The sequence below is a fragment of the Dermacentor albipictus genome, chromosome 6, assembly GCF_038994185.2.
Source record: "Dermacentor albipictus isolate Rhodes 1998 colony chromosome 6, USDA_Dalb.pri_finalv2, whole genome shotgun sequence".
Classification (NCBI taxonomy): domain Eukaryota; kingdom Metazoa; phylum Arthropoda; class Arachnida; order Ixodida; family Ixodidae; genus Dermacentor; species Dermacentor albipictus.
In genome coordinates this window covers 44,111,100-44,136,805 of record NC_091826.1, presented here as the reverse complement: position 1 = coordinate 44,136,805, position 25,706 = coordinate 44,111,100, and the positions used below count along the sequence as shown (strand labels likewise).

Below are 25,706 nucleotides of genomic sequence, written 5' to 3'. Positions count from 1 at the left end.
TTAGTCGTGAATAGTTAGGCAAATGAATTACTCATAAGTACACTAATTAATTTTTTACGCAATCATAATTTCGCTGTTTTCTTCCTTCCAATGTACTCTCCGTTATCGGAAATACGTGCAAGCAAGTTGTTTTAATTTTTAAATTTACGTTGACGCGGAACGGCGCTCGAGCTTCGTGGGGTTAAAGGGGAGCCTTGATACATTTTTTTTTCTAACTAATCGTAGGATGGACCTCACTACTAAAGGATGTCGTCTCGCGAATCTCACGGCTGGAAACATTTTTTTTTTTGCATCCTTCAGCTACAGGTGAAGTTATTGCACCCATACTTGGCTTTCTCTCTCTCTTTTCCGTCACCGCTATAGCGCGCCGGAAGCTATACACAGCGTCATTTTTATCGTGAATTACCAACTAGCCCAAGCAATCAATCTAGTTCCCGTCATTGTAGTTTCATCGCATTTATTCCATCGTCGTCTTTCCTTTGTCGCCGGGTCGTCGCCTTCACTCTGTCGCCGTCACCGTGCCGTCGACGTCAATCCTCCGTCGTCATGACGTCACAAGTATACATGCAGAGGTTTAATATGCGTGAGCCAATTAGCCTTAATTCCCGAAAAAAACGAGGGAACTATACTCATTAAGTCGTCGTTGCCAGTCAGAGCATGGCTATAAACACCGACAGAGTCGATGCTTGAATGTGTCGCGCATAGGGTCGGGATTATTGCATCATTTGTTGCAACCGCATCGCGGCGTTTAGCTCCTTCGTACTCCCTGAACGATGGAGTCAGAAGAGTAGTAAAAACATACTATCGTGAAGGAGTGATGTACACGTAAAGAATTTTCAGTTAAATAACGGGAAAAGGCAATCAACAGAATGTTTCACGCAAACTACAGAAAAGGAAGCAAGCAGAAAACGTAAGAAATAAACAGGATAAAGCTATGAGAATAAAATTGCCGTGCTTGCTCTTTCTTGTTTCTTTTTTTGTTTTTGCCCAACTTTGTAAGAAAGAAAGATGTTTAGTTTTTTTTTCCAGATTATTATACGCAAGTAACAACCGCTTGTCGGACCTGTAGCCGAATGCTAGTTGTAGTTAGTGTAGGTTTATGGTTTATGTGTAGGTTTATGGTTTATGCAATGTAGGCTTATGGTTACGGAATACAGGTACACTGAAGCATTGAGTACTTGATCTCAAACTGACGAAACGAAAATGAGATGAGATCGAGACAAAATCGAGTTGAGGTCGCTGGCTAAACACTGAGTTGAGGTTTTCCGAGAGCGCCTCGTGAGTGACCTTGCAAAATGGTGATTGAAGGTTGAGAGGTAAGCCTTGCGAGGTAATTTGAACACGTCTGTAAGATGTCACAATTGGCGTTGGTGCTTACCACGTGCACCTTCCGGTGTTCCGGATACCGGTGTACGACTGATTACGCTAGTACGCTGCCCTAAAGCTCCCTAAAGACTGTAGCACACGTTCAGGGCCTGGTATCGAGTCTCGAAGCCCAGCCTGATGCCACACTTATGATTCATTTTGGAGCATTGGAACCTTGTGTAACAGGTTTCCCAGAATGAGAAATTCTTGCGCATTCAAGCTCCGCATATTAGCATGTCCACGCTAATGGCACTCATGTTCCGCACGTTACGTTCGCAAATTTCCAATTTATTCAATTTGAAATTGGAAAACAGCGAAATTTGTATTGTCGCTGTTGCGTTGGTATGGTATGGCCTTTAGCCACATCTCCCAAGACAATGTTATATAGTGCAATTAGTTAGTTAATTAACCACCCTTGTCGCTCTCCCTTTCTAGGCCAGCAGCAGGGTTCCGTTCCGTACCTGCCTTCGGACTTCAGAATGAACGTGATGTTCAAGTCCTGGTTCGATGACAAGCTCTACTCCTTCACGGTGGCCTACACCCGCCAGGGCCAGGGCCTGGGCAACCGCCTGTACGTGTCCCGGATGTCGCAGGGCATCAGCTACATCAAGCTGTACGACTTCGACAACGACGCCCTCTACGTGGCCGACGGTGAGTCACTACAGCGCTTGCTAACGATTATACGCTGCTGCGGCGTGTGTGTGTGTGTGTGTGTGCAAGGAGGGGCGGCCACAGCGGATAAATTCGATAGAAAACGCACACGCGCACACACGAAAGGATTGATGGTTCATTTTTGTGTGTCCTGAAGTTAGGCGCACCACATTATAAAGCGGTACTGAGTTTCTTGAAAGCAGCTGGACACGGAACAATCCTCGGCGGTTTACACGCCGTTTTTGGCTACGTGGCTGTGACGTTCGGCTGCTGATTATGAGGTCCTAGGTTCGACTCCAAGCCGCATTCTGAGCAAGCGGGGTACAAAAACGATCGTCTACCGTGCTTTTGGAGCATCGTCGAAGAACCCTACGTGGTCTGAGTTAACTTATCTCCGATTGTGATGTCTGCCGTAGCCACTGTTTTGCTTTGCGGAGTAGAACTCGGTAAGTCGATCAACCAACCGACGACCGTACGACAGAACCCAACAAACCGGTCGGTCGGTCGGTCGGTCGGTCGGACATACGTACATACATACATACATACATACATACATACATACATACATACATACATACATACATACATACATACATACATACATACATACATACATACATACATACATACATACATACATGCATACATGCATACATACATACATACATACATACATACATACATACATACATACATACATACATACATACATACATACATACATACATACATACATACATACATACATACATATGCACTCATTCACTCACTCTCGCGCGTGTGCACTGTTCAAATGGACGTTAGGTTGTATTTTCCTGTTCCACTGTTATTGTTGCGTGTAGTTAAGGCCGCTGCCGTGGCGCGCAGGGGCAACGAGGCAGTGCCAGGTGACCAAGGGCATTCCGGACTCCGAGAAGGACGACCCCTACTTCCCGGTGGCGTTCCGTGCAGCCGCCAGAGGAGGCAAGGTGTTCGACCAGCCCTCCTCGCTGATACGCTTCGCGGGAGGTGACCAGGTACAACCACCTGCTTATCGGTCCGTCGATGTTGTCCTTATAACGTGTCTATTTGCTGCAATGCACGGTGTTAAAGACATAAGATGTAGTGTCCGGAACAGACGTTTTCTTTTTTGTTTAACAATGTGATTCGGAGCCAGCGCCCGACACCTTTCTTTTACACTTCCCGCAGAAACGGACGCAAGGAACACCCATCGATGCGGACGAGTTCAGGACGAACGTCACTGTCAAATTCCAAGGGACGAGCTACCTATGCACCACCACTATCGTCTGGAGCAGTACGTGCAGAAGTCATTTTAATCTTAATCACGGAAAGCAACCATGCTATTCACAGGGGTCCGGCAACGCTGTTTGAGTGCGCGGTAAAAATCAGCATGCCCAGTCGCTAGACATTTGCAGCGCTGCCATGAACGCCAGAGCCAGATATCAACGCGAGAGCATTAAGGAGCCCGTGTCGCGGGAAATCCGGCGTCGGCATCAGTGTCGGACGTCGTATCGGCGAAAAGATTTTCGTACAACCCATTCCCAGGCTTTCCATGTGACGCAAGGAATTTACTGAACTAGTTGATTTTCTCAATGTAAAATATATGGAAAAATCGTAGACTATAACTTACACACAACCTACAGACACGATAGCTCTCGGACTGTAATTTGACTATGCGTGAAAACACAATTCTGTTACGCTAAAACTCAAAGAAACCCCTTTTCCAGCGTTTCTAACATTCACAGACCAGCCGCGGCGTCCGCCATTTACGCGCGCCGGTTCGCGGGTGTCTTGGGGGCCACGAAGCGTCGCGCCCGCGGTTCCTTGCAACGCGTCCAGATGGCGCTCGCCTCCGTCGCATCGCGGCCCACGCAAGAGGCCGCGTTTCTACCACAAAGCCCGCCTTCGTGCATAGCGTTCACGGCCAGCGTTTCCCGGTAAACATTACGTTTACATACGCTCCAGTTGCCGGGAAGCGTAAGAAGCAGTCAGGGATCTTTGAATGATATCGCGTTCCACACTTAAAGGCGAAGCTTAAGCGTCTTCCACATTTTTAGTCCTGTACGCGGAGTAGAGGCCCTACAGGTTCGCTCGAAAGACTGCTCTGGCCATTTCCTGCGACTTCTGAGACCCTCACCATTTCTCGTGCTTGTTGCGGCGCAACAGTAAACATGGGGACGTATTCTCGGTCGGTCGCTTTCGGCGATATCCCTATCAGTGAGCGCTTATTGGTAGGTTGGGCAAAACCGTATGACTTAATTGGCTGATTGAGCACTACGTCACACGAAGGTGATAGTATCGCCGAAACTGATCGTCCGAGAATACGTCCCTTGAAGGATGTTCGTCGGATACTTTTACTTTTTCTATATTAGAGCCTAAAAAATAATAAAAAAGAAGAAATAGACGGAACGCGATTTTAAAGGAAGACACGGCGAACAGGAAAGGGAGAGAGAAAGTGTGCCTGTGCATGTGTGTGTGTGTGTGTGTGTGTGTGTGTGTGTGTGTGTGTGTGTGTGTGTGTGTGTGTGTGTGTGTGTGTGTGTGTGTGTGCGTGCGCGTGCGCGCGCGTTCCTATTGTTTTTTGGCATTCGCGCCGACTCGCTAGGTCGTCTGCTTCTGTTGCGCTGCTACTTTGGGTCGTGGAAGGAGTAGTAGCGAATTCCAAGACGTCATAATGTCGCTGCTCCCACGGGGCCAATTTCTGTGTCACGACATCATGGAACGTAGACACCTCCAGGGAGATGAAACCAAACCTGCTTCGCAGAAAAGCTGCCCTATTAAATTATTTAGGGCGCTGTGATGCCTGCCAGTATTTTCTTCCGGGGCTTCAGTGTCGAAGACCCTCACGTAAGCTAAAAACGAGAGCAACGAGGAAGTCTTAAAATGTTACGTCAGCACCCTCCTTTACACGTGTTCCATTCTTTAACGCAACCCCGCAGAGAACGGTGCCGTCACTCCGAAGTGCGACAACAAGGTTGCCAACAAAGGCTTTTGCCCTCCCGTGCCATTGGATGCCCTTGTGACGTGTGCCGAGGACAAGGCCATTCGCTACACCTTCGCCGACTACGAGGAGAACCTTGACTACACCATCTTCGAGGTACGTGTCAGCCGTTGGATTCGGGGTTGCCTTCCACGCTGACTCAACACTCACGGCGTTTCGGTGGTCTGTAGGTTCCGGATGCAAAGTTCGCGTTTTCGGTTTCCCGCATAGTTGCGCTACCGCAGTGCGAAAAGAGTGTAAAATCGCCAGTGTGCCACACTCCAATATATATAGAATAGAATTTATTAATAGGAAATACAGAGAAGTCGACCTGAGCTATTGCGCTCTATAGTCTGCTACTCTGCACTGGGGTGGGAGCGAAGGGGAGTGAAAGTACTGGGATGGATGATGATAAGAAAAGTGGTGAGTGCTTATGTACATGAGACAGTTGCCTCGCTAGAGCCGCTCGTCGAGCTTGGTGTCCTGCAGAAACTTCAACAATACTTTTGTTGCACGCATTCAAATTGCAGTGTCAGGCCATGAGCCGAGGATAGCCTCCTACGACAGTGGTTGCCTGCCAACGCTGGCTAGGGAACTTTCAAACGTCCTTCGCTCCAGCATATATGCTGGGCAGTCGCACAGTACGTGTTGCAGTGTTTCAGGCACCTGGCAGTGTTCACACTCCAAAGAGATTTATGTTGTCCCCTAACGATAATCATAATCTGTCCCGTGTGCCTTTCCCTTCATTAAGGCTGCGCGCCCGGTACTTACACGTTAAGAACGGCATGCGCGTTATCAGCGTGACGCAGCGTTTTTGACGGGAAAGCAGCGAGCGCAGAATTTTCAAGGAAGGAAACTCAAGCAAGACAGATGACAATCGTACCCAGGAATTTTAGACCGTTGCCACTGCGGTAATCTGCCAAACTTCACCGCAACGTGCCAGCGCAACTGTATGGACAGCATTTCCAAAAGTGGTATTTCTAAAGGACGCCCGAATTTCAACAACTTTCGGTTAGCAGCGTCGAGACTGTACAACCTTATGGTAACACGCCTATTTACGGAAGGTATTTTAAACTTTCCTGCTCCGTCTTTAGCAGTGTTTTAATTCTGTCTAAAGCACTGCTACAACGCAGCAAAGACGTTACGACTATGTGGTGTAAATATTTGTGTTAACAATAAAAAAGCGTACCCTCTCGACGTTGCTAATTGAAAGTTGTTGAAATTCGGGCTGCCTTTTGAAATGCGATTTTTTTTTAAATGCTGCCCATTGAGTTACGCGGGCATACTGCAGTGAAGTTCCACGGCTAGCTGAAGGGGCCAATGTCGAAAATTCCTGGACCTGTATTATTGTGGGGCTAAAATACGCCCCAAAGGGTGTTAACTTTTTGTAGAGTGTAGGTATAATTTTGCGCGCATTAGAAGTGTACCAGTAGGTCAAAAATATTTCGGAGAGTCCTACAACGTGTACTTCGCACTGCTATGGTCGGCGAGCACACAGATGAGTAGTTTTCTGAAAGTGCAAATGAAATAGTTGAAAGTGCCAATGTCATAAGTTCAAAGGACAAACCTTATCTTAAGGCAGGCTTTTAATTGTTAGCGCACTGTGTCGAGAAAATAGGTGAAACGGGCTCGGCGGCAAACTCTTTGACAGCTGAAAGCAGGGCTGCGAGAGAAGGGAGAGGGATGGGGAGAAGGAGGGAGAAGGAAGGGAGAGGGAGAAGGATGCTGCAAGTTTTGTCTACATTAGTCGCCTCAAAAAGAGACCGCAGAGTTCAATGCCGCAACGGGAAGTCGTGCGGCACCAATTTGATACGATGGAACCCGATGGAACGCAAACACCAGGAGAGAAGTAGACAGACACGCTGGGACTAGCAACAAGTTTAATGAAAACATTCCTACGCTTTCTCTTGGTGGTTTCGGAAGGCATTTACTTAAACTAACTTCTCGATCATTGAAAATTTCTTACGAAGATGGTCATCCTATTAAACGTCTATAGTTTCGATATCAATCGACAGTTCCCGCCGGCAAACGGAATTCTTCAGAATGTGGAAAATAATTACCATGGTAATGGTTACCGCCCAGAGGCCATCTAAACTTATCGACATAGTTATTCGAAAGTGCTGAGGTTAACTTATGCGGTGAAAATTGTGAGACAAGATGACTTCATTGGATACGTTAGACACATGTAATTTCTGAAAAAAAAAAACGTCGCGAAGCTTGCACGCCATAAATGAACCATATAGAGCAGTAAGCTAAGCTATCTAAACCCAGCGACATCTGCTAAGTATCACACAATAAAGAGAAGACAAACCGTTACGTGATAGTCAACGAAGTTCTTGCCAAATTATAGGATAATTAATTAGCTATCCCTGGATTTTTACGGTAGTCGAAAGACTACATCGCCACCTTTACCTCTGGTGCGTGTAGTATGGAACTCTTTGGACCAAGATGTGGCCTCCGAGATCCGTGTTCTCGGAGGTCACTCAGTTTGCTTTCGCGCTAGTTTGCACCCTGTACCAAAAGAATAAAAAAGAAAACTGGCCGGTTAAATGGCATTCTGCTTCTGCTTCCAGGAACCCGTCGGATTCTTTTGCGCCGGAGCCGAGAGGGCGCAGCTTCCCGAACTTCCACGGGTGTTCTCGTTCTCGGCCGAGACCAAGGTGGCCGACAGCCAGGACATCCAGAAAAGCAAGGTTACCTATCGCGCAATTTGCCTTCCTCAACTTTCGTACGACAGCAGGACGCAGTGGAGCCGTTTGTTCTCCCACTTACAATCGCAGCGAAGTGCTAGCGCAGTTATTTGCGAACGGGGCTTCTGCACTCGCAAGCGCTTTATTGAATCTACCGAGTCATGGATGGATGGATGGATGTTATGAGCGTCCCCTTTGGAACGGGGCGGTGGGTTGCGCCACCAAGCTCTTGCTACTATACTGCCTAATATTCTACCTAGGTCACCGGGTGGAGCACAGTGCCACCCCGCGGAGGAAGAAGGCGCTCGAGTTTTATTCTCTGTAGAGAGTTTTAGAACAGGGGCCCCAATAGTTTGGCGCCCCAAAGAGTTTTGCGGGTGTTAGCGTTGGCGCACGCAGGAATGAAGAGTTTCAGAATAGAGCTTTGCGTTTGCGGATAGCGTCTTGCGTTGACAGCGCCACTACGGCGTCAAAGGAAAGCTATTAGAAATAATTGAATAAAATATACCATTTTATGATAGGAATAGTAATTCTGACTTGCGTGTATTCGCGTTTAATTACAATTTGGAAGTTATTCTGTAAGCAGCAAACAGTTGCGCATAGTTCTGAGCAAACCAACTTTACGTGCCTTCACCAGCCAAGCTTAGCCGCGTTAGGCCTACGAGCCATAAAATCCACAATCGAGTTCGGAATCAGCGGCGTCTAATGAATCGATCTTCATAACGCACGCTAGTTGAGAGAAAGCGATAACCGCAGTCACTTCGCCTATAGCTTGCGAACTTCACGCGTTACCACGAATCGAACCCAGTTTGGTGCTAGCATAGAGTTTCTCACTACATTACCTAGAGGGAAATCTGGCGCTGCTGCGCAGTGGTATGCATGGGAATGCCGGTATATTGTGGATTCGGATTGGCATCGTTCTCGTAGAGACAGGACGCCTTGAAGACGCGCTCGGCGAGTACCGTTCCATCTGTCACAATGAATCATTTTCTACTAGAACAGCACGTAAAAAGCTGTTTTAGCTTTATTATTACTCGAAAACATGTTTTGTTTAACTACGAGAACTTCTTATTGTGTGTACGACTACATGTTGCGTAAAAAGTATCAGCGGGCCGCTAAAGTTGGAGGACAGACGACAAGGTTCGCGCTCGTTTTGAAACAATTGGTCGTCTGTTCTTGCTTTTCTTCGCTTGGTCATGCATTGTGGGTGAGTAAAGATGTAATATGCGTGAATGGAAACATTTTATGAAGATTTTAGTTTGAGAACGCGTTATTTGCGTAGCCATATCCACGTTTTAGACGAAGCCTCTTACAACACCAGCCAACACGAGCCTCGCAGACACATATACCGTCATTCCCATGACGGCACGGTGCCCCCTTAAGAAACTCCCATAGACGGTGGCGCCAGATTACCCTCTAGGTGTTATAGTGAGAAACTCTATGGGTGCTAGGTTATAGAGCCGTCGCTTCGATGGGTGCCGCCATGTTTGCTGACGCAAAGCTTTTGGGGCCGCTATTTGGGCTCCCGCTAAATCGGTGAAATAGCGTTCCCAACGCAAAATCCAAACGCAGTTTGCGTCTCGCGCATGCGCAGTGGCTTCGACGCTATTTCTTTGGGGCCCCTATTCTAAAACTCTCATATATCGAACAGTAACTCAATAACAATGGCCTCATAGATTTATAACACTCGTTGCACAGTTTGGCAGTCGATGCAGTAACGCTTCTCAGCGATAACTATACGACTGAGAAGTTGGTCGAGAAATGCAGCTTTGCTCTAGCGCGTTCCAACACGCGCCCGGAGAGCATCTAGTCACAAAAGGTTCACTCAGGAATCACTGTAGAGCGTTATTGAAAGCGCAGCGACCCCTTGTGTCGAGGGGCGGCGTTGGAAACCACTTGAGTCGGCCTGTGCTGTGCGGAGACACGTTATAGAGTACAGGGGATAGGTCTAGTCTTTTAGGACGTCTCCGGTAAGTTCTTGTTACCTTCCTGCGACTGGTGGTAAGGCTATACTCCAGATAACTTTCGTAGTGTTCCCGTCGTGATCATCATAATCCTAATCGCTGTCAGCACATCGTCCTTGACTTGAGAAGTCGCTAGCAAAGGAGGATGTAAAGGATAGTGAAGAAATAAGAAACGAAGAAATACAAGCCATTATATAAGATTTGTGACATCGCGTAGCCAGGGTGCGCGATAGCACATAGGTGCGCCAGTTTGTGCCAAAGACGCAAAAAATGAAGTGGACCAATTTGTAGCGTTTCGTTAAATGCATCGCAAAAGCTTCGCTTCACATATATTCCTAAATGTGCATCGGATCAGCGTATTTTTTTGAAAATAATGAAGCCTTAGTCTTACCAGCTTGGAGAGCTATACTCGGGACATTATCAAATTCCGCCATATTGTCAAATTCTGTAATGACGGCATTTTGAGTCCATAGGAGAGCACCCTGGGGGCACCTGCGAGCCAGTCATAGCTGTCAAGATGGCGAATTTGAGCTGAAACTATTTTTCTGCTTAGCGTATCTTTAACAACGCTCCCCGCAACTTCGAAGGATTGTGTTGGTTTACTATTGAATCGGGCAACTTATTCTACTGAACCGCAAGCAGAAGAAATGACTACTTGAATACGTTATAGGCGAACCATATGTGAAATCGTTGTGCATAAACTTAAAGAATTAAATAGACCTGGCATTCCATAAACCGTGGTACGTATGCGGACGCACTGATGCTGCCTATTTGCACCATCGGAGTCTCGAATTCGTGAATTTCCTTTGAATCTATCGTGCAGGTGTGGTGCAATCTGCCCAGCTTCCTGGTGGCCCGGGAAACGTACAACGAGGATGCGAACACGCCAGTCTTGAGGAGCGTCTTCGACTACGTCACGGGCAAGTTGCCTCTTAGGCATACAAGAACGATGAGCGACGTTTTGTGATGGCCATGGTTCGGGGTGGTGACTATAGTAGTCACCTAGCCTTCGCTATCTAATTAGGTTTTGGTATCTTTCTCGCAGTCTAACGTTCTGCCTGTTAGCTTGTAAAGCTGCCTAGGCCTGCGACGACACCGTCCAGCATCTCTTTCCTGTTTTTGTTTTCCCCACCAAAAGTCCCATCATATCTTGCCGAGTTCCGCTCTGACAAGTTAACGCAACCCGCCGTGGTTGCTTAGTGGCTTTGGCGTTACGCTGATGAGCACGAGATCGCGGTATCAAAGTTCGGCCATAGCGGACGTATTTCGATGGGGGGACAAAATAAAAAAAAAAATGTGTACCTGGCTCTGGGTGCATGTTCAAAAACCCCGGGTGGTAAAAATTAACCCAATTATCCCCACTACGGCGTGCCTCATAATCAGATCGTGGTATTGGAACGTGAAAGAACGGCAATTAATTTTAATGCGTAAGCATTCTTTGACGACACACCAAGGAAATCTGTCCGTTGCTCTGTCCGTAACGCATAACACGACGCGCTCCATAAAGAAAAACAAAATAAATTGGAAGAAAAACGGTGGTGAATTTCGAGCCTACGATCCCACGCTCAGAAGCCGAGTGTCTTACCCACCATCCACTTTTTTTTTTCTTTATTAAGTCGGAGCAGAATTTCCAGCAAGACAAGGAAATAAAAAGTGCTAATGAAATCTAAGGTGACTGAAAACACATTCAAAAGTCAGACAAGCACAGGCGTACAATAAAGACACCCAGTCCAGCGCTGTTTCTTGTGTAGCATACACTCCACGAAAGTATAAGATTCCGCCAAAAGGACCGAGCGCTTCGCGGTGGTTCAGCGTGATGTGGCTTTTACAGCGCTAATTAATGTAATTATGGGGTTTTACGTGCCAAAACCACTTTCTGATTATGAGGCACGCCGTAGTGAAGGATTCCGGAAATTTCGACCACCTGCGGTTCTTTAACGTGCACCTAATTCTAAGTACACGGGTGTTTTCGCATTTCGCCCCCATCGAAATGCGGCCGCCGTAGCCGGCATTCGATCCCGCGACCTCGTGCTCAGCAGCCCAACACCATAGCCACTGAGTGCGCTAACGGCAAACTGACATGAACATGGTCATATAGTGGGTCACAAGGTGGGTCGCAATTGTGTTTGGTGTGATTTCTAAATTTCTTTTTTTAATTGTTCTTTGGGGAATGTCCCAGAAGAACACGGCATCCCTATAATATAGAAAACGGTGAGTGATCAATCGTTTCAGCACGTAGACACAAACGGCAGCTTGTTGACGACGGCACGAAACAGGCCCGTTTTTCCAACAAGGTTTCGACAGGAAGAGTTGCCGAATGTAACTTAAAGAAAGAGGTTTTCATCCTTGGAGGAATGGCAATTCGACGGACTATTGCACTCATATACATATTGTTTCCTGTTCCTCATTATCGTATGAGGAACACGCTTACGAAAGACGAATATATCTGAACCATATGAATGTGTTGCACCTCATTGTGTTTCGTGGCGCAAAGCAGACATATAAGCAGTCAGTGAGTTAGAAAGTGCGATAAGGAGTGATGACGGGTAATAGGGGTCTGATCGCGATTGGTAATGGTTCCACGCGGATGGATAAGGTGTTAAAGAGCGATAAAGGCTTATAAGGGTCGGAGCAGTTCTGATAAGGTCGATAAGAACCGATAAGAGTGGGTAAGGGTTGGATCAAGTCCGATAAGGGTTTATAAAGGTCGAGTCATGTCCGATAGTATTGATAACGTCTCGCGCCCTCTGGTGGCCGCAGAGAACTCTGTTGATTTCGATTTCTTTTAAAACATACAGTGCGTCTCTCAGAGAGGCCTGCCATACGCGTTCATCTTGGCTGTAAAACGTTAAGGAAACCAAGTGAACGCACTCGTGCACGCTCCGTTTAATCGGCTTTCGTAGAGCGGGGCGTTGGCAGCGTTCCACGTTTCGTCGCCGGTATACGAGCGTTGTGCGCATGTGCACTAGCGCTCCCGCTGAGCGGCGTTGTGCAGGAAATATATCGGTCTGCGTGAAGCAGACCGTAAACGCTCAGCTAAAGAAAGACGTCTATTAATCGTATTTGAGGAGAGGTTGGTACCCGTATGTTGTACCGGCTGCTCCTCTGACATCATAATTGTCCTGATAACGCTCATAACTGAAACAATGATTAGAAAGTAAAAACATAACGACTGCACAGAGACATCGTTTCTAAAGTTCGCGTACCCAAAATATCTACGTTCACACAATATAAACGATCACGAAATATAAATGTTCCGGAGCAGTTGCAACTGTAGTCCTTGATAGGCCACGTATGCATTCCATGTTCAAGTGTTGCCAATACAGGCACAAGAGTTGTTGTTTGAACATGAGGGAGCAAAGTACGCTTGGGTCGGTTCCGTATTGAGAAGACGTCTACACGTGACCATGTGCTATTCTCTCGCAGGAATGAAGTACTTCATCGCTCCCGACACGGGCAAGTGCCAAGCCTCCGTGATGGAGAAGGAAGAGTTGGATATCCCGGAACCGTTGTCCCTGGTCTGGGGAGCGAAACGCAACTACGCCTTTCAAAAGGCCGGAGAGGCATGTCATTTGTCTAGTTTTTACTTTTAGAAACCACGGTAAAGATATAAAAGGGTACTTTTGAAGAGTAAATAGAATCTAAAGAAAATAGTCTGTGGCATCGTTTTCCGTATATACGTGCGTCGTCATATATGTGTATATATATATATATATATATATATATATATATATATATATATATATATATATATATATATATATATATATATATATATATATATATATATATATATATGTTGCACTTTATTACTTCTGCTTTAAATTATGCCTTAAGGTTGTTTATGTTCGAAGTCTGTTTGTGGTTATATTTTTTTCTCGCATGCATTTGCGTTGATTGATAGACACTGTTTGCACTTTTGTCGTTTGCGTTTCCTATTTATTTCGTGACATATATAACTGGTAACGTTGTATGGGTCCTGCTTTTATTTTTGAATTTATCCTTGGAATCTAAATTGTTTCTTACGTTATTGTCCCACTCCCCCCTTATGTATTGCCCTCAGTGGAGGGCCTATGAGGGAAGAATAAATAAATAAATAAATAAATAAATAAATAAATAAATAAATAAATAAATAAATAAATAAATAAGATAATTGCGTTACTGCACATGTTTGCGGCACGTGTTGTCATTAACAAATTGTGGCCGGCGCTATCGCAAAGCGTTATCCACTTGGAACGATTTCTGAGGGTGACGCCAGTTCATAGATATGCGCTCCCAACGTGTCTGAGGAAATAAATCGGCGTTCTTTGCGCTACAATGCATAAATATACGCTTTGTTAGAAAAAGAAATAAGTGGAACAATTACCGCAAATTACGTCATTACGTAAATTTGCGTCATTACCGCAGATTTGAAGACGCGTATTTCGCAACTGGTGCTAGTTTCAAAACTCGTTCTAAACGGATATGTCTTGCAAATGCGCTGGTTATAACCTGTAAATTGCCGCATCTGCCGGAACGTAATAAGTTCGAACCTTAATTAGTGAAATGCTGTTAGATAGTCAATTACGCATTTCGATTTTTTGTGCGTGTCCACTTCTTCGGGCAATCCAGTTCAAGGATTATAATTGTGCCATCTGTCACAGGCAAATAAATATTCTATATACTATAAAAAAACACCTGGTATAAAGCCTTTCAGTTGCGTCACTTAGTGTCGCTGGCTGTTCTGTTAATACACAGAAATCTGAATACCAAGAACAACTAGGCTAGAACGGAACACACTCATTGATGAAAGTGGCCATCTGCCTGCCTCGTATCTTTTGTTAAGAGGGCTAAGTATGGTCCGACGTAGCGTGAGCGCACACACGCCACGTCTCGCTACGTCACGCTACGTCACGCTGGCGAAAACAACAGCGTCTATATAGTTCGACCGATGGTTCGACGCACTGGCGCAGCCAGCGTAACCGGACGCGTTCCGACGCGTTCCCACGCGCCCGGCGTCGAGCGACGCTCGGCCGCGCGCCGATAACGTCGGACTATAAGCGCGCATTCTACAAACTTGTGATTTCGTTTACGTGCTCGCGTACGCTCAAGACGTCTCGACTTTTCTGTTAGCTGTATATATATATACCTACAAAGTGGCAGAAGTCCGTCTGCGATGCCGTCAGGACATTCGTGACCGATGAGGGGGCCGGACCTCTGCCTTCCAGAACAGCAGCCCGTGCACTAACCGTTAGGTTCACGATCGCGTGCCAGAGTCGCTTCTCTTTAAAACGCGCGCGCACGCTCAGGTTTCTCGCGTCTGTCCCACGTGACAGAAAGGTTAGGCTTTCTCTTAAGCGCTGCGTTATGGCGAATTCGGACAGGGACGTACGCCTTTTGTGCGGCCGTACGATTGGATGAAACAGCGCGTTGGGGCGTGTCCCGGTGTTAAAAAAAATTATCGGGTTTTACGTGCCAAAACCACTTTCTGATTATGAGGCACGCCGTAGTGGAGGACTCCGGAAATTTCGACCACCTGGGGTTCTTTAACGTGCACCTAAGTCTAAGTACACGGGTGTTTTCGCATTTCGCCCCCATCGATATGCGGCCGCCGTGGCCGGGATTCGATCCCGCGACCTCGTGCTCAGCAGCCCAACACCACAGCCACTGAGCAACCACGGCGGGTATGTCCCGGTGTGCGAGCTGGTGCGGTTTGCCCGAATTCGCCATTGGACTGCACTGCCTTCGAGATCGGCCCCACAGCTTGGCGTCGGGAAAAAAAACACACAAAAAAATGCGGTGTATACGTCCGAAGTTTGTATGCCTCCGAAGTCCGCCTACAATGCTAGCGCATTAATAACACGAAGAGAGTGCGAGGGCGCAGACAGCCTCGAATAAAAAAGATGGGCAGCAGGAATATAAAGCAAAAGTCACGTGAACACACGCAAACGTAAGGCCAGGTCACATATGCGCACCGAAAACAGGTCATACACACTCGCCCAGAGAGCGATGAGACACTGACGCACACAAAGTTTGGCAGGTCAGAAAAGAAGCACATCAAATGGTTGATGTAATAATAATAATAATAATAATAATAATAATAATAATAATAATAATAATAATAATAAACACTAAGTCACGCCACAGAAAGGGACATAAAGTAAGGCGCAGAAAGAACACACAGCAAATTCAGTAGTTTATTTAAAACACATAAAGCCAGCTTACGACAGGTAGTACAAACTGTGCTCGACATTTACCTAGAATATTTATCACCTGTAGAATTCTCTGAAGTGTCGCTAGCCTAGCGCTCGGTTTTTTTTTCAGTGTGGTCATATAATTGCTTTCGCAATAAAAATGCAAATCGTAATTGGAGAACGCGAGCACTCAGCCAGAGCGCGGGCAAGCGCGTGAAGATATGGAGCCGGAGCGTAGCAGACGACAAGGGCGAGTACCCCGGCTGACGTCACCGTCGACGTCACCGTCGCAGCGCCGCCATCGGTTGCGTTCGACGCTATTAAGAAACGGAGCCTACTGCCATGAACTCGTTATTTGCAAAGCTTCACCTGTAACATCGCGTTTTCTCTTCTTTTTAATAGGGCTGGAGGCGTATTGAACTAAAAGGCATTCGCTGTTTGCGGACAGGTTGAAGATTTCTATTATGCGGTTTCCTTGCTCCGATACGTTGAAGAAATATTTGTAAGATGCTTGCAAAGCTTCCTAGAGTGACTGTTGCTGCTGCCTTGTAGAAAAGGTAGCCTTTCGCGTGTGCGGAATGGCTCCAGCAGAAGTATACAGATGCCGCATGATGCTGGTAACATAATACAAGTAGAAGTTGCTCATTTCCGCCTCGGTTGACTCGAGCGCCTCAGCGATGTTAACTCGTTGGATAATTAATGACGGCGGTGACAGCATTAAAATTGAATACAAGTTCCATCCGCAGAAACCGCAGTGGACCTGGCCTTTTCACCTGCGAAATGGAGCCGAGCCATTTCGAGAGTCCAGTCTTCGCTTAAATACTTTGCCAAGGCTTTGCGCTGCTAATAATGTAAGCTCTATATGTTTACTAGGAAATAATGTCTCGTTGTTTCACGCTAAAATATGTTCTTCGGCTAAGCCCTGGTATTAGGAAGGCTCATTCAATTTGCCAAGACGTTCAGGATTTATCCTGAAACCAGTGACAGACCCGTAGGGAGAAAACGTCCGTTTTAAACACACATAACCGCTCGACGTCACGGAATTAAGCGAACCTAATTGGCTGGTACTTCTATGCACAGTGTGTTTGAGTTGGACAGCGTACATATAACATTTGAATGTGCGGGCATTCTTTGGCGAGTACCACAGCTCCGTCACGCGAAAAGTGTAATGCCTTGCTCCTGCAGAAAAATGCGCGATTAGTGAAGTTAAAGCATTTAATCGTTGTAATAGTGTAAACGTGGATGATTGGTAGCTTATAAGCGATAAGGAACAATTAAACAAACAAATAAAAAGGCGCAGTTTCACTGGAAAGGCGAAGCATCGATTGCTATAGAGAACTAGCAGACAGCTATACGAAGTATAGTAGTTATAGACTTTGAAACATTCGCTTACTGACTGAATGAGCAAGCATGGTGTCAGCGCGCACAGGCAAACGTGAACACACCGCGCTCGATGACCGCGGGCACTCGCTGTCAAAACGCTGGGGGTGAGGAAGCGCGGCAGCTGCAGCAAGCGAAGTGACCTTCGTGCTGCCTGTCGCTTCAACGAGTACTAAGCGGCGAGGACACAGCGCACACTACTCTATGAGCGCTCGGCGTACCTAGCCTGTACTTACCGCATATCGCTTTCAAGATAGCTAGGGCCCGAGCTGCCGCGCGCGGCTGTGCCATGCGCAGCAGCCGCCGGAGTAGAATGCCCTCCCCTCCTCCAGTGCCTTGCGCGCTACGGAAGACGGCACGCTTCCTCCCCGTTTTCCTCCCTTGCGCTCGCGAGATTGAGCGGCCATCGTCGGCTCACCTTCAAACGCTTTCACTCGCACACACATCAAACGGTGCGCGGCGACGATGTTATTATTATTACTATTGGACTTTATGCAGAACGTCACAGCGACGGCAGGAATGCGCCTGGAGTGTCCGATTGCTCTCGCAATAAAATAGAGAGATAGAGAAAAAGCGAGGGGGAGAGGCAAGGCATACGCAACGTATAACGTTAGCGGGAGCACGAAAGTTCTGATAGGTGCTGAAGATCCTCAACCGCAAGACCACAGGTGCAATGGTGACTACGGGAATGAGAAATGTTGTGCATAGAGTGTTTTGTGAACGCAGTGCAGAGTTGCAAACGGTCAAGTAGTATTTCTAACGATTTGCTGCTCGTCGCGCGTTTTGTCTTGGCAGAGACGCTGCCGCTCCTGGAACTGCGCCGTCTACGCCGGCATGGACGACGCCAGTGCAGCTCCCGAGAAAGCCGTGGTGTCCAACCTGTACTACGCCTATGTGAGTGCATGGGGAAAGGAAGCGTCAGACCGCATCGGGCTTGCTTATTTCCGACACAGACATTTAATTAACGCCTTCGCTTGTTTATTACTACCTGCCTCATTGTCAGGCCTCAGGTATGAGTAGGTAACACATAGTTATCCAACATTTGTCTGCAGACAACAAATTGTACATAAAACGGCAGTGAAACGGAAGTTAACAACGAATTGCAAAAAAAAAGAAAGAGACGCAGGAGGAGTGTGGGCAAAACAAGCTTGACTGCTCATTAGAATATCCCAATTTCTTGCAGGAAAACGAGTTGAAAGAAGCTACGCTGCCCGTTTTCATGGAACTCTTCGACGAAGCCAAGGCAAGTATAGTACTGCGTTTACCGATGGTCATGAAATACGCTACTTCTTACTACGTGTCTGTAAGACGGCTTTGGGCGTTGTTGCTTCCGTGTCGCGGCGACATTTTCAGCACGTTGTCCGTGGCCAATTTGTTGTCGGTCAACTTGTCGCAAAACTGTGAGAATGCGTATCGTTGGGCTCAGTTAGCTTAGCCTTGATTAGAGTTCTTTTGGAGCGATACTCTCCTTTGCCTACTAACCCCGATTTCCGTGGTTGGGGTATGTCGCCTCGGAGAAACGCGCGCGCTCATCGAAGACGCGATGAATGACGTCACAGCGAGTGGAATGACTTCACAGCGAGTGTGACGTCACAGCGAGTGACATCACAGCGCGCGCGCTGGGCTCGCTGGGGGCGTGAGCGCCGACGCCGCCAGAACCGAGGCAGCGAGAGAACAGAGGCGTGAATAAATGAGAGAGAAACCAAGAAATGACGTCATGCCATCGTCCTCACCGTCGTCGTCACGGCTACGTCGCCATGCCGTAGTCATAATTTTATCACCGTCAGACCTTGATTGTGAATCTTGTCGTCATTCGTTCGTTGTCATTCTATCGCCGTTATGCCTTCTTTGTCATCTCCGCTGTCTTCCACTCGTCGTCATACGCACGCTCGCATCACACACAACCGGACATCTCAGCCCTGGTTCATACCACGAAGGTATCATCACTTAAACTGCCGTGGTTTCTCAGTGGCTATGGTGCTGGGCCGCTGAGCTCGAAGTCGCGTGATCGAATCCCGCCCACGGCGGCCGCATTTCGATGGGGGCGAAAACACCCGTGTACTTAGATTTAGGTGCACGTTAAAGAACTCCAGGTGGCCGAAATTTCCGGAGTATACTCCACTACGGCGTGCCTCGTAATAGGAAAGTGGTTTTGGCACGTAAAATCCCACAATTTAATTTTTAAATCGTCACTGAGAGAAAATCCTTCGATGGTTCGTGCCCATTTTTTTTAGCTTTCTCGAAGCGGTTTATCGGTTGGAGTACAAACCTGTCGCTCCTCACTAATTTACGCGTAATTTCTGTTAATAGTTTCCTTGTTCGCATGATACCACATTCGACGCGCTGCGATATATCGAACGTGGTTAAAAACTTCGTTCGTCTGTATCTCTCGAGAAACGCACAATGATAAATGCGGCAAACTAGAGGTGCTCGAAGAGAATGACCAGTTTTGTAAGCACCACGCTGCCCACGCTATGGAAGTCAACTTCAGACTGTCATACGACTGACTGCTATAACGAGTGTGTTATTCTAGATAGCGTGTCTTTTGCCGCCTGCCCAAATGTCACGAAATCAACGAACTGATTAGTCGACCTTTTCAACGACTGGGCTTTGTCGGCCTGAGAAATGACTGGGATTAGGGAGCCTTCATAGGTACGCCTACGCTTGAGCGTGTCTGTTTGTGAAGGATCCCTAACTGGGATGATAGCAGGACCTCGGGAACAAAAACAGCAACTGCCTACTGCACACGCTACATCCGTATGCTCACCGGAAGCACACTGCACTCGTCAGCTGCCTTGTCAGTTTTAAACTAGGCACACGTGGTTCATCAGACTGGGTCTCCAGCAGTGGCGTAGCAACAGGGGGGGGGGGGGGCAGGCGTGGGCCCCGGGTGCAAGAGGCCAGTGTGGGGGGGGGAGGGGTGTCATATACGTCTGAACATACCCCTCTTTCCGCCGGCTACACCCGGGGCGCGGGGGAGGGGAGGGTGACAGAAGACCTATGGGCCCCGGGTACCAGACGACCTAGCTACGCCACTGGTCTCCAGTAATACGGTGATATATTTTAAGCAGCGTGCGCGTTTGGCTTAAAATGCCGCCTCTGTACTCACTGCACGAGATTGTAGCCAGTAATGCGGTTTGCGGGCTTGTATTCTCAATTGGATGCGGTTGGTACGTGGAACCCGGACTTCGTACCGTCGTTCCACCGTGATCGATTGTGCCACTTTCCACGCGCAGGGTGGTGACGTCATCGAGAGGCGGCACATCTTCGAGTACGAGACGGACTTGAGGGACTGGTCGCCGTTCGACACCGGGGCCTGCTTTCATCCCCACGAAATCAAGATGATCGTTCTCAGCGTACAAGGTAAGGTCACGTTTCCTTCTGGTCATCATCTTCATCCCCATCATCATCATCATCATCATCTCCTTCTTCTTCTTCTTCTTCTTATACTTCATCCCCAATCATCATCATCATCATCATCATCGTCGTCGTCGTCGTCGTCGTTGTCGTCGTCATCATCATCATCATCTTTGGACAGATGGATTGACAGAATCGGAACAGGCAGCGCAGACGAACAGGCAGGCAGAGAGAAAGGTGGGGCGCTTGGAGAGACAGGAAAGACACGAAGCCGACAGACCATCAGAAAGGCATAATAGAGAAAAAGGATAGGACGGAACGGGCGAACAGACAAATCGGACCGACCGAGGCCCGAGCAGCAGACAGCTAGCAGACGGATAGAGATGCTCTGACAGACAGGACACGCGGAGAGAGTGCGCCTCGGATAAAGAGGACCAAACATCAGGAATATAGATCTAGTTGAGGTGGGGGGTCTTGATTCGTTGCCATTTCTTACTTTAAGAAATGCGTTCCGCCCGAAATTGACACCGTTGGAAATGCGCGCATCACTTGCCGCACTACAGATCGTTTGACCAGGATTCGAACGCGTTTGGAAACAGACTGCCTAGGTTTTTGTAGTGCAAACCGGTATTTGAGTTCCTATCAGTATTCTGGCTTTCTCATTCCCCCGTCCTTTCTTTTTTTTTAATTTAGGAAACTCCGACTTTGGTCCCGGCAAAGGCACCCGAGACGATTTGGCCAATGCGTTCAGGATCCAGCTGAGACAGACCATGGGCATCGCCCAGGACATACGACTGAGCCGCGTCTCCGTGAGTATATACCGCGCGTCCTGCAGCACATTCGTACTACTAAAACTTCTCAAGAGAGAGAGAGAGAGTGACTTAGTTTGAACCCAATTTTCGTATAGACACCCCTGTGCAGAGTAAAGTCGGTCCGGCATAATTATGGCCTGAGCGAAACACATTCGACATGCTCATTCATCATCTCGCTGAAGCGTAGTAAACTCGTTGCACTTCATCTGCCGCATCAAAAGAGGAAAGCGCCCATATTGTAGTTTCCGTGACAAGCCGAGCACTTCAGCCAAGTATAGCATCGTAAATGACGTTCTATAATGATCATCAGCGGATTCGCCTGCGTGACCGCTTGAACATATTTGAGAGGCGTTGTCTCAAAGTAGAGTGATTCAACCGCGGTCATGCTCCGATAAGCAGACGAGTGCCGTAAGTGCCCTCCAACGCTCCAGTCAGGGTGTTTTTACACCTTGACTTGGTCAGTGACCGTAACTTGGACTCTGTAAGTTGGAATACTGTGACTTCGCCTCAAGAACACACATCCTAGTTTTGCAAACTGCAGCTAATACAAAGTTTCGAAATTTAAAAAAAAAGTTATCTTGATTTGCGTTTTCAGTGGAATCGCTACCTTGGTTATGCGAGTTTTGCTAAAGTTCTGTAACAAAACAGAGTCTTTTGTAGTCTCACGTGTAGTTAGCCAATTTTATCCGATTTATCCAAACCGGTGTAATTCGCATAATGTCTGTATCTTGACTTTGCTGCATATATTGAGTTTCGGATTCATTTTGAAAGGCTAAAAGGGGTATTCCGAAAAGCCTTTGCGGATTACTGGATTACCGAAGTCCCGAACGGTACAGTAGCAATGGCGGTAGCGCGGCCTTTTGACGCTTTGTCCAACTACAACGGGTTGGAACGTCAGTTTTCTCGTCGAACGAAAATCAACAAACGACTGCACGTTAACGATTATGTCACTACCGACTCTTTAACGCGATCGATTAAGCAGAATATGTTAGGCCACTGCAATAATAACTGTGTCCTGCCTGGCTAAACATTGTGTCACAAGATGGCCGCTACCGGCGTTGTTGCTGCCATCCACGTATCTGGTGACTCGGTAGTCTGCAAAAGGTGTAATGCGGTTACGGACAAGCGGAAACCCTATGACTCCCCAAAAGTACAGGGCACCGGGAACACGTCCATATAGAACCTCTATATCTTTCTTTTTGGTGACGACTTCCCTATTCCCTGGTCACTGTGACCGCGCTGTATACATGTTCTTATTCTTTATTCGCAGGTGTTTCCTCGGGGCAATAACCGTCTCATGGTCATCGCACGCCTGCTGCCTGCGGCGAACACTGACCACATTAGTATGTAAATTAGATAATTCGCCGAAACGAAGGGGTACTAAAGCGAAACGCTAAATGAGGTTAGGGTGGAACAAGCATTCTTTCAAGACTCTACCTTCGTTATTTTCGCCGTAGTCGGTCGATTATAAGAGGAGAAAAGGAAAGTCAAAGTTTCGTTCTTCTTTAATTTGGTGCCGTAGCACCAGCGTTGGTACGTCAGTGTGACGTCACAGATTTCAAAGTATCGTCTCGTATTCCGGCTATCGTGGCTCAGTAAGCGTTCTTGAAGCTAGATAAGTTCATCCTTTGGAGTCCTTTTAGAATACAATGGTAGCATATCCTAACCGTTAAAAAAAATATTTATCATGCCCGAGCAGACGGCGCTAAAATCAATGACGTCACGAAGAGCTAGTACGGGAACGTTAAGGTGGCGTCGCCACCCGTCCTTATTTGTATCGTCTTTTCTGGCGCACCGTACTCTTACTGTAAGATCGATTTTCGGTATTCTAGAAGGGTAATTCATGAATACAGCTCAAATAATTTTTCTTCTTAGCGTCCCTTTAATGTAATCGAAAGAAGGCGTTGAACCATTGAAGTAAGATGGATGACATACTCGTTTTCAGTGGTGACGGACCCCACGGTGGACGAAGCCACCAAGAAGCTGAACGAGACGGTAAACGCGGGAAGCTTCAAGGTGTTGCTCAACGTCACTGGCTCCGACCAGGTTCGTGCTGTCGCAACTCTTTTCTCGCAAATGAGTGCGATCACTCGGCTTAGTCTCGACACCGAAATATTTGTGTGTGCGTGAACTAAAACGGGGTCGTTTGATAGCTTCGAGCGCTATGGGATATCACGTCCACTGCCTCTAGGATGGGCCCGTCAAAAAAAAAAAAATGTGATGCGGTCATTGAATTAGCACTCCCGATTTGTGCAGTGTAAAAAATCCTATAGACGCATCATAAGGTGGTGAAAATGTTTTTTCACTACATGTTTTACGCTGTCGTTCTTTATCTGTTGCTTCTAACTGATTAAAAAGAAATGGACGTACGGTAGTGCGGTTGCACCTCATCGTGTGAATCAGTTGAAGAGGCGGACATCACTTTCGCAAGTCACATCGCTCATTTTGCTTATGGGCTGACATACAAGCTAATCGACTTTTAAACTATTCACTTTAGGTCTCATGTTGTTATCTGCGGGATTGAAGAGCCGGATGATAAAACAACTGCATCTATCTCTCTTTTTTTTTGAAATACTGATATTAGTAACAGTTTCGAGATATCTGTCCCTAGAATGGGCGATTGCATTGCTTAACGTCCCGTTCAAGTGTTTAACGGGCAGTGCGCGAAGAACGTTTTTCTGGTTCTGCCGCCTCGTACATATGACGGTACTTTGGCATCCATACTTTGTTTTATGTCCGTGCACAGATTCATTGCATTTTCCTTAGTTCTGTTCGTTCCTGTGAATTTATTAATTGGATGTTAGTGGTACTAATTCTAATGTGTTCCTAATTTGTGCCTTAATGCCTTAAGATAACTAACTGGCACGTTCTCCTCTCCCTTCCTTCTTTCTTTTACTCAACCTTTCCTTTATCCGCGTCATTCCTCTCTCTATCTATCTATCTATCATTACCTGCGACAGAAACCCGAGTACATCGCCACGCAGCTTACCTCTCGGTTCGTAGGTAAGTGGCTGCAATCTCTCCTCACAAGGTTTAACTAAGAATGTGCAAAAAGATGTTGCAGTTACCCTCAGCTGTTTCAATTTCTTTTGCGTTTGTTCGCACCTCGAAGAGTGTGTAGCCTTAGTGCTCATCAGCGAGAATAATCCCGTATTCAGAAGTGCGCGTTAACATGGAGCCCATGTTTTACTTGATCGAGATGACGCCTGACGCCAAGGTGCCTAAGAAAACGCAGTCAGTGTCTTGGCATGTTCACGACAGGCGTCACTATTGCTCAAGTCGAGCATAGGCTTCCAAGTTATAGTGCATTGCTGAATGCAGGGGGCAGGACCGGCTTGCGCGAACTGGTCGTCTTCCAGTGCTCGGAACGCAGCTTTCGGTCAGACCATCGTCGTAAGACGAGGCGGGGAAGCGCTACCAAGACCACCAGAAACAGCATTAGCCTGCACGAATCTGCTTCGCTTTTTCGTGATTTATTCGTGTAGCAGTCGGTGAACTGACGTCAACGGTCCCGAGATCCCGCGCACTTCCTGAGAATGCGAGATTTCAACCTGGAGGCGCGGAGAAAGCTATACTCCAGATTAAAGCAGGCAGCACTATTTTAACGCGACAGCGTTAAGGAGCTCGTGTCGCAGAAAAGCCTATGTCGGCGTCCGCGGCGTTGGCCGTGAGCGGTAAATCCCAGCAGGCACTTCATGAATAAAAAACAACTTGCAAGATGGGTTGGGTGGGAATCGAACCAGGGTCTCCGGAGTGTGAGACGGAGACGCTACCACTCAGCCACGAGTTCGATGCTTCAAAGCGGTACAAAAGCGCCTCTAGTGAATGCGGTATTACCTTAGAAATGAGCTGTTTCTAAGGCTCAGGCGTGCGTCGCTTGCTCAGGCGCACATTTCGTTGCCGCGCCGAACCCGGCGTTGCTCGACGCTCACCGCGTCCGATGCGGCGCGCGTAGTCGCTGCGCCGTAGCCCATTGTCTTACAACCCTTGGCGGGTCGACGGGAACGCTGTCGCGTTCCACTCTTGAAGGCGAAGCTTAAGCGTCCTCCAATTTTTCTTTCCTTTCCTCACCGTGTAAGCCAAGCATCGGGTGCTATGTAACAGCCGCAAGGGTTTTCTCTACCCTCGCCTCTTCCTTTAATTGCGATGGCGATTATATGGATACTCCAGGCGCGCTTCAGTCGTCGCCGTCGCCGTGATGTTCTGTATAAAGTCGAAGTGCGATAACGTCGTGGCCGCGCGCCGTATGGTGTGTGCGAGCGAAAGCGAGCGAGGGTGATCCGCTTTGTTCGCGTTGAAGGGAGATGCAGCACGAAGGTTAATTCGCTCGCTGC

At 47.4% G+C, this 25,706-nt stretch overlaps 1 protein-coding gene across 1 annotated transcript in view; it reads left to right on the top strand.

The window, feature by feature from the left end:
• The window catches only part of LOC135922006 (uncharacterized), a 34,922-nt gene that overhangs the window by 6,664 nt on the left and 2,552 nt on the right, over positions 1-25,706 (top strand). Inside the window, exons 2-15 of the mRNA XM_065456411.1 lie at positions 1,801-2,016; positions 2,884-3,032; positions 3,205-3,310; positions 4,956-5,113; positions 7,570-7,689; positions 10,474-10,570; positions 13,077-13,213; positions 17,999-18,097; positions 18,387-18,446; positions 20,440-20,566; positions 21,254-21,369; positions 22,643-22,715; positions 23,318-23,418; positions 24,333-24,375. Of these exons, the coding sequence (XP_065312483.1) occupies positions 1,801-2,016; positions 2,884-3,032; positions 3,205-3,310; positions 4,956-5,113; positions 7,570-7,689; positions 10,474-10,570; positions 13,077-13,213; positions 17,999-18,097; positions 18,387-18,446; positions 20,440-20,566; positions 21,254-21,369; positions 22,643-22,715; positions 23,318-23,418; positions 24,333-24,375 (1,602 nt within the window). The remainder of the gene's footprint in view (positions 1-1,800; positions 2,017-2,883; positions 3,033-3,204; positions 3,311-4,955; positions 5,114-7,569; positions 7,690-10,473; positions 10,571-13,076; positions 13,214-17,998; positions 18,098-18,386; positions 18,447-20,439; positions 20,567-21,253; positions 21,370-22,642; positions 22,716-23,317; positions 23,419-24,332; positions 24,376-25,706) is intronic.